This window comes from Chrysochloris asiatica, unplaced genomic scaffold (assembly GCF_000296735.1).
Source record: "Chrysochloris asiatica unplaced genomic scaffold, ChrAsi1.0 scaffold00006, whole genome shotgun sequence".
In the NCBI taxonomy this organism is placed as follows: Eukaryota; Metazoa; Chordata; class Mammalia; order Afrosoricida; family Chrysochloridae; genus Chrysochloris; species Chrysochloris asiatica.
In genome coordinates, this window is record NW_006408524.1 from 37,306,948 (window position 1) to 37,320,690 (window position 13,743).

General features: G+C 38.9%; 1 protein-coding gene across 1 annotated transcript in view; it reads right to left on the reverse strand.

Annotated features, from left to right (window-relative positions):
• AHR (aryl hydrocarbon receptor) overlaps positions 1-5,871 on the reverse strand; it is a 49,561-nt gene extending 43,690 nt beyond the window's left edge. The window contains exon 1 of the mRNA XM_006832239.1: positions 5,807-5,871. Within this exon, the coding sequence (XP_006832302.1) occupies positions 5,807-5,871 (65 nt within the window). The remainder of the gene's footprint in view (positions 1-5,806) is intronic.
• Positions 5,872-13,743: the final 7,872 nt, after the last annotated feature.

Consider the following 13,743-nt stretch of genomic DNA (forward strand, 5'->3'; position numbering starts at 1 on the left):
CTTGCCCTTTCTTCATTTCCTCCCCAATGTTTTTTTTTCATGCCTTATTTCTCTCTGAAGATGAATGTTTGCAGTGTCAAATATATGCTTAGTGTAATATGTGAGAAGGTGATCAGTGGCACAAATAAAAGTTCATTGTTAGGCTGAATACGGCTGGAGGTTTTACTTCCCTATATGAGGCAAGAAATGTCTACCCCCAAAAAAACAACTGACAGTTCTGGCTGGAAGTCACTGTTAATGAGTCAGAATTCTCTACCGCTTCCCTGCTGATGCTTTACAGCTGTGATGACTTCGCCACTACCCCCCCACCCCTTTTTCCTGCATCTAAGGAAGCATGATGAGGTCCAAACAGCATTGTCACTTGCACAAGAAATTAACAATGAAAATCAGGAAAATATGCCCTATAAATCACTGTTCTTTGCAGAATCATGAATATTCCCTCTTTCTCTGCTTCTTGTATGCAAGCACACTTTTTTAAATGTAATTTTTTAGTATTTCCCCTTGTGTATGTGTGTGTGTGTGTATATATATGTTGTTGTGTGCCGTGGAGTCGGTTCTGACTTATAGCTCATAGTGACCCTGTACAGGGTTTCCGAGGATGTAAATCTTTATGGGAGCAGAGAGCCTCCTCTTTCTCCAGAGGAACACGTGGTAGTTTCGAATTGCTGACCATGAGATTAGCAGCCCGATTCGTAACCACTATGCTCTCACACCTCCTTTATATATGTATGTATATGTGTGTGTGTGTACGTATAAAATTTATCTGCTATACCAAAATCACTAAAATTACTAGAACAATTTTAAGCAGTGATGAGTTGTTAAATTAATTTTTAGAATATATACTACCTAGTAGGAGGAGAGATATTTTATTACAAGACAAAATCAAGTATTGCTCAATAATGGAGGTACTATAAAAGTGATCTAATCAAAATGCTTATGAGTTCAGGAGAGTAAGAGCTCATGTACACATTGGAAATGGGGGAAGGTTTCATGGAGCTAAGACACCGAAGTTAGGTTTTAAACACAAGGCAGACATTGCCAGTCTGAAGAAGCTAGAGTGCATAGCTGACTGCAACCACCCCTGCCTTCTAAAATTCATCTCAACACTAGGCAAAGAGAGAAAGAAACACAAACTCTAGCTTTAACAGACCTAGGAAACAGTTGAACTCCAAAATAAACAACAAGCAAAATGAAAATGGAAAGCATGTGGGAGAGAAATCAGTGATTTAGGATGGGAAAGAAAAAAAAAATCATACAAAATTTGCATAGTTAAAAATAGGGAACACTAAATGAAAATTTTATTTTAAAAATGTGATAAAATTATGTTGGGAGGTTTAAGCAAGGTGAAGGAGAGAGGAAAGAAAGATAAAATATTTAACTACCACAACAGGTCTTCAAGAAATAATTCCTAACATGCTAGTATCACACTAGACTCGTCTTCCTACTATTTAAACAATGAGAGGATTGGACTGATAGTGAATAGAAAAAGAATTGACCGACAGAGGTTACATCTATACACCTTAATTTTTAAAAATATATATTGAACAGAGATACATTCTAAATACATGTCAGTCAAAAAAAAAAAGGAAAAAAAATCAACCAAAGACAAATATATAAGGCAAGCAAATAAAAATGTAAAGGACATTTCAAATAGACATTATCTATGAACACACACCATAATGGTAGTGGTTATGTGCCTTTGAATTGGTTCCAACTCACAGTGATCCTCAATAGGGTTTCCAAGGCTGTAATCTTTGCAGGAGCAGAAAGTCTTATTTTTCTCCCAAGCCAAAGTTGGTGGGCTCAAACCGCCAACTTGGTGGTTTAAAGTCCAGTGTTTATTGTATGATGCTACTGCACTTCTCCTCCTCCCCCCACTAAGTATAAGCTATCTAAATACAGCTCGTTGAAAAGAAGATGATAGTAAGGAAAGACTTCTATAATTTAAAAGACATCTTTTCATTTTAGATACTTTTTAGCAAACGGTATCATATGATAATATGAAATATTTTCGGTAAAAATTACATAATTTCTTCTATTAAACTGGCAGTAAATGAGGTCCATGACATCTAAATAGAATGAATTCAGCAAGAATGACCAGGTTTTTTTGTATGTTAATAAAGTTAATGTTTATTTCCAGTTCTGACACCTCATGATGGCTGTGTTCTGATAACCACAAACTGCTGATATTTTTAAGTGAAGAATGTCATTTACTGAAAAGCTATTATTTGCCAACATTCAGTACTAATGCTCTAGATATAAGGTCATTTATTTTTACCAAATCTTTTTTTTTTCCCTATATAATAAAACTTTGAAAATACAAAAATATTACCCGAGTTAAATATTTGACTTTTCAAATGTTTTCATGAACCACCATAATTAAACAAATACAAAATAAGACTAATCTCAAAAAAGGAATAAAAGAAGAGCAGAATTTAAATAAACACATTAGTTCTTTTTTGACTGGGGTTATTGAGTATTTGAAAAACACCCTAAGGAGCGGTACAGAAGAATCTATCCTATGTTATCTTTGAAACTTTTTTTTACAGAGGCAGGAACATGGATCAGATGCTGAATCAAGGTTTTTTCACATCCTGCAATTCCCTAATTTTCATTATTCTAAAGAGATAGGAAACATAGTGTCTACTATGTGGAATATAGGGGCCCTGGTGATGGGCACTAGATTGTTCACCACAAGGTCAGCAGTTCAAACCCATCAGCCGCTCCTCAGGAGAAAGGTGAGCTCTCTGCTCCATACTGATGGAGTCTCAGACTTGATGGCAGTAGGTTGGGTTTTTCATGGGTAAGTTACATTTTAGATGGGTTAAAATTAACACTTAAAATTTATCTCTGTGGTGCTGCAGGATCAACACGACTGTGAACCACAAGGTGGGTAGTTCAAACACACCAGCTGCTCCTTGGAAGCCCTATATAAGACTCTGTAAGTGGGAACCAACTTGAGGGGACTTAACAACAAAGACAATTTTCAATGTCAGACTTGCCACTAGAGGGAGTTTGTTTTGTTTAGTAAATTCAGTGGACTGGAAGAGCTTCTGATTAAAATTGTGCCATCTATATTCCAATTGCTCTAAAATTGTAATAGAATTGGATATTTAAATGGTTGTCTTTTCAACAGCTTTATAGTTGTGCTACAGTGCAATTTCTGTGCAAGTAAAATAAAAGTTATCAGTTAAGGATCAAAGTTACATATATTTGGATAACATTTTTAGTTCAAACAAGATGATTTTTTCCCATGAGAATGTTGGTATGTTGTAGGCCCCTTTATCAACAAACTAGCTAATATTAAATTTTAACTAAAAACTCAAATTAAACTTAATGTTAGATTTAAGGACTTCGTTCATAGGACTAACATTTACTTTGATTATCTGTGTTATTAAGATAACCTTTTTTATTTTTATTATTATTTAGGCAAACATGTTTCATAAACAATTTCACTTTACCATGTAAGTGCCAGCATTAGTCTTTTCTTATAGAGCAATTTGTTAAGGAATTTATACAATCAGAAGTAATGTATGGTGCTCAGTAAAGACCTGATAAACATCTCTCTACCTTGTAAATTACAATGAGGGTAATTGAGGAAAATGCTTTAACTATATTATAATATGGAAACTAATTACATAACCTATATGAAAGCCTTAGGAAGCATAAAACATTAAGATATGTTAAAAATACATTTTATATAAATATAAGGGAAATTTTATACAATAAAAGAGAAAATCATCAATAAAACATTACTGTGTTTTTTCCCAAATAACACTTGCCTTCAAAGTTTTCTGTTGTTTTACCAACCAACCACTCCCATTGAGTAGAGGGAGTACAAAAAGTTTGAACACAGTATACTACATTTTTTTCCAACAATAAAAACATTTACAAAACCAAAAATGTTAAATGTTATAATGAATACAAGCTAAGGCTTTTAAAGGGAAAGATAAAGCACCAAGTGTTTTTGTAACACACTGAAATTCAAAATCTTAAGAACTCATCAATGAGAAGTCCTGCTTTTCATGTCACACCAATATAATCCTTGGCACCTTTATTGTGGAGTCCTGGTGTGGCACTGTGGGTTAATGGGCCAGACTGAAAAGCAGTTTGAACTGCAAGGTTGGTGGTTCAAGCTCACCAGCTGCTCCTCAGAAACCCTACACAGGGTCGCTATGAGTTGGAACCGACTCCATGGCACTTAACAATAAGCTTTATTATACACTATGCTGTGTGTGCTATCGTACTAGTTCTATGGACAGGCTTTTGGGGTGCCTCCCAATTTTAGCTATCAAGGACAAAGTCAAATAGACAAGCACATTTTTCTACAAAAAAAAAAAAAAAAATTCTAGAAAATGTTGTTATTAAAAACAATGTTGTAGAACTGTCAAGACAGAAAATTGCTGAATAGACACTATTCTTAATAGTAGACAACCTATCACGCTGTCTAGTATCCTTTGTTGAGTCTAGATTTGAGGAACTATGATCACTGAAAATCTAAATGGAAATGAAAATTCTAGAGTAATGAAATTTCCAACCAGCAACTTAAAAATACAAATCTAAAAGTGTTATTTTTTTTGCTTGGTTTGCATTAGTGACATTTTAAGCGAATGTGCTCTGAGTATGTTTTTACGCTTAATATGCTTTAAAAATTATTTACAAATATTTGAAAGATGTAGGTAATTTAAAGTAACTCAGAATAATTATTAGGAATGAAGACAGAAAAGGAAATCTGTCAAGCTCAGATGATATTTCCTGGGGCAGGGGGGGGGGGGGGGATCTTGGGGGAAGGGAAAGGATTTGCCATCTCACCAAAATAATAACCAAAAAAATCCAAATTACTAGAACTGACAAAACGGTCAAGTTGGGAAGAAAGAAAATCAGAGGAATATACACTAATAACCACAATGCCTCCCTCAATAAATTCAGTTCCGAAATCTTTTCTAGATCCTCAAACTATCCCCAAAAGTTATGAGACTGCTTTCCCCCAAAGTCACTGGAAATACAAATTTCCCCACAATGTCTGTCCTCTGTACTCACCTACACCCTGTTACTATCCCCATACTCTACCGATATAGCCAAATAAATAAATGAGAGGGCAACACAAAACCTGACACTCCGGGTCAAAAAAAAGAGAAAATACCTTCAGAGCCACTCAGTCCCCCTTTTTTAAAGACCGCACGTGCTTGATTCTTCAAAACATTAACCAAGTTCTCAGTCTCCTCCAAGAATGAGAACTATGACAGTCCTCTGAAGCTAAACGATATGAATATATTATATAGCGTAAGGGGACTTCAAGACAGTCTCAAGTTAGCAATCTGACTTTACGGGACAAAATTGTCGACACGGTGTTGTTGTTAAGTGCCGTCGAGTCGGTTCCGACTCATGGAGACCCACCATTTCCAAGTAGATGGTGGGTTTGAACTGCCGACTTTGTGACTCGCAGTCAGTGCAGACCCTACAGTGGCACACCAGGAGTTAGCACATTAGGACCACTGAAATAAGAGAGCTACTAAGGGTTGTGGGTAAGAGTGGGTGCGTGTTCGCTTGTAGCGGGGGTGGGTGGGTGGCAGAGGGGTCAACTTTCAAAATGCAGTCATTGAAAACAGAAAGATTCAAACTCTCAGTCCTTCAAGCCTCCAAGGCTTGATCCCACAGGCTGGGTCAGGAATGGATCTAATTCCCGGAACGCAGGGGACAGAGGGGCGGGGTGGGGCCGCCTCACGCGGCCAGCCTTGGGCAGGACCTGCACCCTCATGTCCCAGAGCCCAGCGCCCGCACCGAGGACACCGCTCGGGACACTCACGTTTTCTGCACCGGTTTCCTCCTCTTCCGACTAGCGTACGTGATATTGGCACTGCTGCTGTTCATGTTGCCGGGTTTGCTGCGGTTCGGTCCTTGGGGCCCAGCGGCGGTTCGGACGACGGCGGTCGGGCGGGTTGGCGACCGTCGGCGGGTTCCGCGAAGCCTCGCCCGCTCCACCTGCGTCCTCCCCGCGCGGTGGCGAAGACGCCGCGCCCGCCGCGCCCCAGTTCCCGCAGCCCGAACCCGTGCGCACACCGAGGCCGGGGACACCAGGGGTTGGCGCCGGGAGTGAGGGGCGGAGACCTGCGAGCGAGGCGACGCAGGTGCCGTCTACTCCAGCGGAGGCGGCGCAGAGCTACCCGCAGGTGAGACAGCCAGGCAGAGGTGGAGCCTGGTCCGACTTTTGGAACCCCAGGCCTGAGACGCTTGCGGTGGCACCGCGCCCCGTGACCCAAGCAGCGGACCCTTGAGTGAGGGAGGTGCCACCCCAATGCTCCAGGGGCTTTCCAGCTCCAGAGTGCTTCCCGCCCGCGGAGCTCGTGTGCCGGCCACCAGTCCTAGATGCCACCCGCTTCCGCTCGGATACGCGGCAGTCCTAGATCTGGGCCTGCGTTCCTGTGCACGCTCTCGGGACCAAGCTTCGAGTGGACTTTCCCCGCCCTGCCTCCCGCCGCTGCGGCGCGCTGGCTGAATAGCAGAAGCACTTCAGATCCCAGACGGGTACCGCCCCGCCTAGACTAACCCTCCCCTCCTAGCTTCATCCCGCCCTGTTATTTCTTTCCCTTAAATGTCCCCACCCTCCTCTCAGACGTCATGACGTAGCACGTAAAAATGTCCTCCCATAGTCATCTTCTTGAGGTCAAAGGGAGAAATCTTTTGTGGCCACATTTCTAACACAGAAAGAGGTGTGACAACGAATGACATGTAGTCAAACTCCTAATAGACTGTCTCAAGAATTATTGTTAGGTACCTTCTAGTAAATTCTGACTCATAGTGACCTTATTTATGTACAGCAGAATGAACATTGCACAGCCCTGCTTTAGCCTCACGATCATCATCACTGTGTGTGAGCACATTATTGCCACCACTGTGTCAATCGTCTCGGTGAGGTCTTCCTCTTTTACATTGATCCTCTGACTTTTCAAGCAGAATGTCCTTCTCCAGGGGCTGGTCCCTCCTGACATCAAGTGCAAGGTATGAGAAACAAAATCTGGCTGTCCTGGTTTCTAAGGAGTATTCTGGCTGTACTTCCAGAAAGATTTGTTAGTTGTTCTGTATAGGTCCATAGTCTCAAGAACATATATGTCAAATAGTAAGCCTAGCTTCTCATATGGAAGATAATGACTCAGCTAATTTTGGGGTAAGAAATAATTAATTTGAAGATCACCAATGGGGCCGACTAAATTTTCCTATAGAGGAAGGCTTAAGGAACCCATATTTAAATTGAGGAGTTGAGGTTTGAAGACTAAGAGTTTCTTGGCCTTTTTTTTTTTTTTTTTGTCTCTCACGTTAGGCCATATCATACCTTCTTCCTCCATAAGGATAATTTTGTAATTCCAGTAAGTGGAGGACTCCTGGTGTGTTACTGTGAGTTAATGCCCTGGATTGCAAAGTCAGTTTAAACTGCAAGGTTGGCTGTTCAAGCTCACCAGTCGCTCCCTGGAAACTCTATTCAGGGACGCTATAGGTTGGAAGCTTCAAGCATACATTGATAGAGAACTTCCAGAGGTTCAAGCCGGATTCAGAAGAGGCCATAGAACAGGGGATATCATTGCTGATGTCCGACGGATCTTGGCTGAAAGCAGACAATATCAAATAGATGTTTACCTGTGCTTTATTGACTATGCACAGGCTTTCGATTGTGTGTATCATGACAACATTGCAAAGTATGAGTATTCCGGAACACTTAATTGTGCTCATGAAGAATCTGTACATGGACCAAGAGGCAGTTGTTCAAACAGAACATGGGAATACTGAATGGTTTAAAATTTTAAAAGGTGTGCGACAGGGTTGTATTCTTTCACCATACTTATTCAACCTGTATGCTGAGCAAATAATCCGAGAAGCTGGGTTATATGAAGAAGAACGTGGCATCTGGATTGGAGGAAGACTCATCAACAACCTTCAATATGCAGATGATACAATCTTGCTTGCTGAAGTGAAGAGGACTTAAGTATTTACTGATGAAGATCAAAAAGCACAGCCTTCAGAAAACAAAAATCTTCACCACTGTACCAGTCAACAATGTTCTTATCAATGGAGAAGAGTGAAATTGTCAAGGATTTCATTCTTCTTGGATCATCAACACTCATGGAAGCAGCAGACAAGAAATCAAACGATGTATTGCATTAGGCAAATCTGATGCACAAGACCTTTTTAAAGTGTTGAAGAGCAAAGATGTCAGCTTGAGGACAAAGGTTCACCTGACCCAAGCCATGGTATTTTCAGTAACCTCATATGCATGTTAAATCTGGACAGTGAATAAGGAAGACCTTAGAAGAATTGATGGTTTTGAGTTACGGTGTTGGAGGAGAATATTAAAAGTGCCATGTGCTGCCAAAGGAACCAACAGATCTGTTTTGGAAGAAATGCAGCCAGAGTGTTCCTTGGAGGCCAGGATGGCCAAACTTTGTCTCTAATACTTTGGACATATTGTCAGGAGGGACCAGTTACTGGAGAAGGATATCATGTTTGGTAAGGTGGAGGGTCAGAGAAAAAGAGGAAGACCAGCAGGATGGATTGGCAAAGTGACAGCATCAATGAGCTCAAGCGTGGCAACAATTAATTGTGAGGTTGGCCCAGGGGCCCGGGCAGTGTTTCGTTCTGTTGTGCACAGGGTCGCTATGAGTTGGTACTGACTTGATGGCACCTAATAATAACAAATGGGTTGGAACAAACATGACAGCATTTAAAAACCAACAGCAATAGTGTAATTCCAATAAGATTAGTGGAAAGAAGAAAGTTAGGAGTAAGGAACTGCTTAAGAAATTGGTGTGTGAAAATAGTTTCCGGTATACGTGAAAGGTGTTTGGGAGGCTCAAAAAGTTAGCAGTTGGTTTTTAGACTAAATGTTGACAGTGGCCCCACAAAAGCAAGGCCTGATGAACTGCTACTGTAAAGATTACAGCCACGAAAATTTGATGGAGCAGTTGTACTCTGTACCATATTGTTTTGGAATTGACTAATAGGTACGGTTGGAGAAAGGGAAAGAGAAGATGAAGGTGAAGTTCAGGAACTTGAGGATCAAATCATAAAGGCTTAATAAGAAGTTTTTCAAAGACTACATTCTGGAAGAGCAGTTAGGAAGTTGTTGAAATAATCTAGCTGAAGGCCAGAGAAGTAGCTGTGGCAATGGAGAGGAAAAAGTATAGATGATGACAGAAATCGTTTAGGCAATGGGGGGGGGGGGGGGCGAGAGCACAATTTAGGGTGGCCTCAAGACTTGTGGCTTTTTCTGTGAATGTTGCTAACTGAGAGGGAAAAGAGACCAAGAAGTTTTTGGTTTTTCAGGAGCAGAAAGGCATTTAGTTTAAGATGCCTAGATGCTGTTTCATATCAGATTAATTTCTACATATAAAAATGCTCTCAAGACATTTCCACCTGGTAAGTTTGTCACCTTAAAAACAGTACAATAAAAAATTGAACTCATTATTTTTTTTAACTGAAGCCTCACCTAGCTGTGGCTTGACCTATTTCCAGATCCACTCTTCAGATCAGTCTAAGAATCATCTTCAAATACCTTACCACCCGTATGTTGTTGTTGTTGTTAAGTGCCGCCAAGTCGGTTCTGACTCATAGCAACTTATACAGGGTTTCCGAGGCTGTAAATCTTTACGGGAGCAGAAAGCCTCGTCTTTCTCCCGTGGAACAGCTGGTAGTTTCGAACTGCTGACCGTGAGATTAGCAGCCCTATTTGTAACCACTACGCTACCAGAACTCCTTTGTGGCACTGTGGGCTAATGCTTCAGACTGCAGAGTCATTTGAACTGCAAGATCGGTGGTTCAAGTTCACCAGCTGCTTCTTGGAAACCTTGTATGTTGTTGTTGTGAAGTGCCGTCGAGTCCGTTCTGACCCATTGTGACTCTGTATAGGGTTTCTGAGGAACAACTGGTGAGCTTGAACTGCCGACTTTGCAGTTCAAACGGAAACCTTGTACAGACAATATTAAATAGAACATAAATAAGATTTCATTTTATAGCTATCCCATTCACTTCCATTTAAATTTCTGTCAAGAAAAATCAATTTTTGTATGTCATGCCACTGTAAAAATAAAAGGATAAACTAATGCTTTCTAGAAACTATCACTTTCTACTTCTAATTTCAACACAGTAGAATATTAACATATGGTTTGTTACCACCTACTAAAAATTTTAATTTTTCTGTAGTAAGTTTTATATAGTAATATAATTTTTTTCTTATAACTGTTAAGTTGCTTGTGAAATTCATGAACATTTGACTGCATTATCTAAATTAAGGTCATCCTTTTAAATAGTTTAGATGAAATGACTTTCTGATGTTTCCAATGTAGTTGTGTGTATATCTATTCCTTTTTCCTCCTACATAATCTGAGGAAGCTTTAGGAATGCTATTATAAATACCAGTTGCTTAGAATAAGGAAAAATAACCCTAAAAAATAATGCTAACATGATTTTGTCATGGAGTCCTGGTAAGGCACTGGAGGGTAAGCACTGGACTGCTATCCACAAGATCAGCAGTTCAAATCCACTAACAGCTTCTCGGAAACCCCATTCAGGTTGATATAAGTTGGAACCAACTCGATGGCACATAAGAACAATAACATTCTGTCATAAGATAGTCATTTCATTCAACAAGGTGTTTTAACTCCTATTAAGTGTCAGGCGTTGTGGGATACCATGGAGATAGCAGCCTTGCCCCTACTCTCATGGAGTTCCATCCTAAGGGAGAAAACAAGAATTAATCCCATGTTAACTTGGGTGAAGGGGAAATTCTTTAAGGAAGTATTTGGATGATGGAAACACTACTTTCAGAAGTATGTAGACCTAGATAGAAGACATATAGAGAAACAGTAAGTAGCTTTACATTTTAATATTTTTGTGTAATAAAGCTTTCTATAATTTCACAGCAATACTTTTTTACTTATATATGAGGGGACTTCAAAGAGTTCACAGAAAAATTCCATTATTTAATTCCACATTTCTACATACTTTCTGAAACCCCTCATATATGATGTATGTATATATTTTTAATTTATTTTTAAGATAATTAATCAAATAGTTACACTAATAAATGTATAATGGCAATGGTAACAGGTGCTGTGAAATTAGTAGTCTGAGAACGTGTAATGTATGTTTTGACTTGAAAACCGCTGGCCTTATGGTTAACAGTACAGTACTTACCCTACAGTGCTACACTGGGACTCCTTGATTCGCGGACATTGCCCTAAAGAAGAGATATGTGAGCTGAATGTGAGGGTTGGTGGGGCATTTTGTAGGTGAAATGGGGAAGGAAGGATGTTCCATGAAGCCCGATCATTTATTGCAGTTTTTACCTCCTCTTCAATCCTGCAGCTCCTTATCCCTGGCCCTCAGAGTCAGTTTATACCACTTATACATACACTACTTCCACATATTAGGGTACAGATTTTATAACGATATAAAGCATTTGAGGAAACATAGTCCCATGTTTCCCAAACTATGTAATGAAGCCCTCTGGGGCATGACAAAAACTTCGAAGAGACACTATCATGGGATATTTCAACACAATGACATCAATCAGACATCATTGTAAACCACTAGCTGGTTTAAATCCTACTGCATTACTTTTGATGTTGTACCTTCATGAAGCTGGGTTTTTGAAAGTCGTTGTGATAAAATGCAAAGCTTGTGAGAAAATCCAAGTAAGAAAATGAGAATGATAGCATCCAATGTGATTCTAAAGATTGAGACATTTGAAACTACCAGCCATTCTGTAGGAGAAAGATGAGGCTTTCTGCTCCTGCAGAGATTTACAGCCTCAGAAACCCTATGCAGGGTGACTATGAGTCGGAACGGACTCTACAGCACATAACAACCACCACCACCACCACCACAGTACCCAATAGATACACCCATCTCATTAAGAATGAAATAAAATATTATTTTAAAATAATTTTAAAAAGATACATTGAACATATTATCAAGAGGGAACAGTCCCGGGAGAAAGACACTATGCTTGGAAATGTGGAGGGCTGGTGAAAAAAAAGGAAGACTCCCAACAAGATGGATTGACACAGTGGCAGCAACAATGGACTCACCAGTTGTGAGGACGGCGCAGGACCGGGCAGTGTTTCAGTCTTTTGTGCGTAATTTCCTTCTGTTGCTATCAGTTGGAACTGTCTTGACAGCACCTAAGATACATGGTAAATTTGGACATATCTTCACCAGCTGCTCCTCAAAAACCCTATACACGGTCGCAATGGGTCAGAACTGACTCAGCAGCACATAACAACAACAACTTAATAAACGGAACTGATATACATATTTTTTTCATCTGAAATATCATGGAAAAATTATGGAGCCCTCAAGAATGCTATGAACTGAGTCAATTGTTACTTTTGGCATCATTAATCCCTTTATTTAATAGATGAAAAACCTCAGGCCCAGATAAGTAAAATGCTCGTTAATCTCGGACAAAGCTAGAATGCCATCTCCTGACTGCTGTTGCTGTCTAAAATGTATCATTTTCCTCATATTATTCTGCTTGCATTTATTTCTTGAAAATGATCAGTTTACTCATTGCTTGCTTTGATAAAGAAAAGACATAAAAATCTAAAGTATACTTCAATATGCTTATTTTCTTCCTTTATTTTTTCAATAATCTACAATGTTATTATTACAGGCAGAAAGTCCAAACACATGTTAACAGATGTTGAAGAATTTTACAAATAACTTTTAGGCTGATGCCAGTGTTAAACACTAACAAGGAAGCTACAATAAAATGAAAGATAATAATATGTAATTAGTCAAAATAATTTGTATTTACTTAAAGATAATGCTTTCTTTGAAGAAACATCCAGATTTTTAACATACAAAAGACCTTCCCTGTCAAAGTAGGAGCACAAATTAGGTTTAGATTTCAAATTTTGCTTTTTGAACCTTTTATTCTTATACATGTAGAATTTGATTATGGAAAAAATGAAAAACTGAAGTCTTATGTTCCACATGCTAATATTCATAACTGATTTGTTAAATATTTTATTAAGTCATGTATGTATATATCTTATTCAAATCAATTTTAGTAAAGAGAAATATAATTGAGCTCAATATAAAACACATATGTACTTTTGCATTTAAAATCATGAGTTAGAGGAAATAGAAATGAAGATCAATAATATTTATAATGAAGAATAAATATTAAGAGAGAAAATTATAAAACTTAAAATGAAGAGCTTAGTGAAATGTAAATTATTGTGAAACCCTGACCTAATATCAATACTTAGAGCTATTAAACTTTAAAAAGACTACCACTTTCTTATGCACATTAAAGAACAAACAAACCATTGTATTCTTTTTTTGAAAATTGTTTATCTTAAATTTGATCAATCTGTACATTGTAGTTCTCCAACACTGTTGTACATTCTAGTCATCTGAGAGCTGATTTTAGGAAGCCTTTCCAGAGATTTTAGTTTAATTGGCCTGGATTGTGGTCAAACCATGGGATTTTTAAGGGAAATAGTATTATGGTTATATAAAGAAAATTCTTATTCTCCGGAAATGCAGGGGATATCCCACAACTTTTAAGGATGACATGCCCTAATGTCAACAACTTACTTACAAAAAGTTCAACAAATAACACCCACACATACAAGTCAAAAGTATTGCTACTAGGGTTCCAGTTCATTCATACATGGGTTCGTTCCCAACAAAGCATGTTTAAACATGTCTCATGGATGGCTGCAGAGAAAGTCTTCCAGCAAT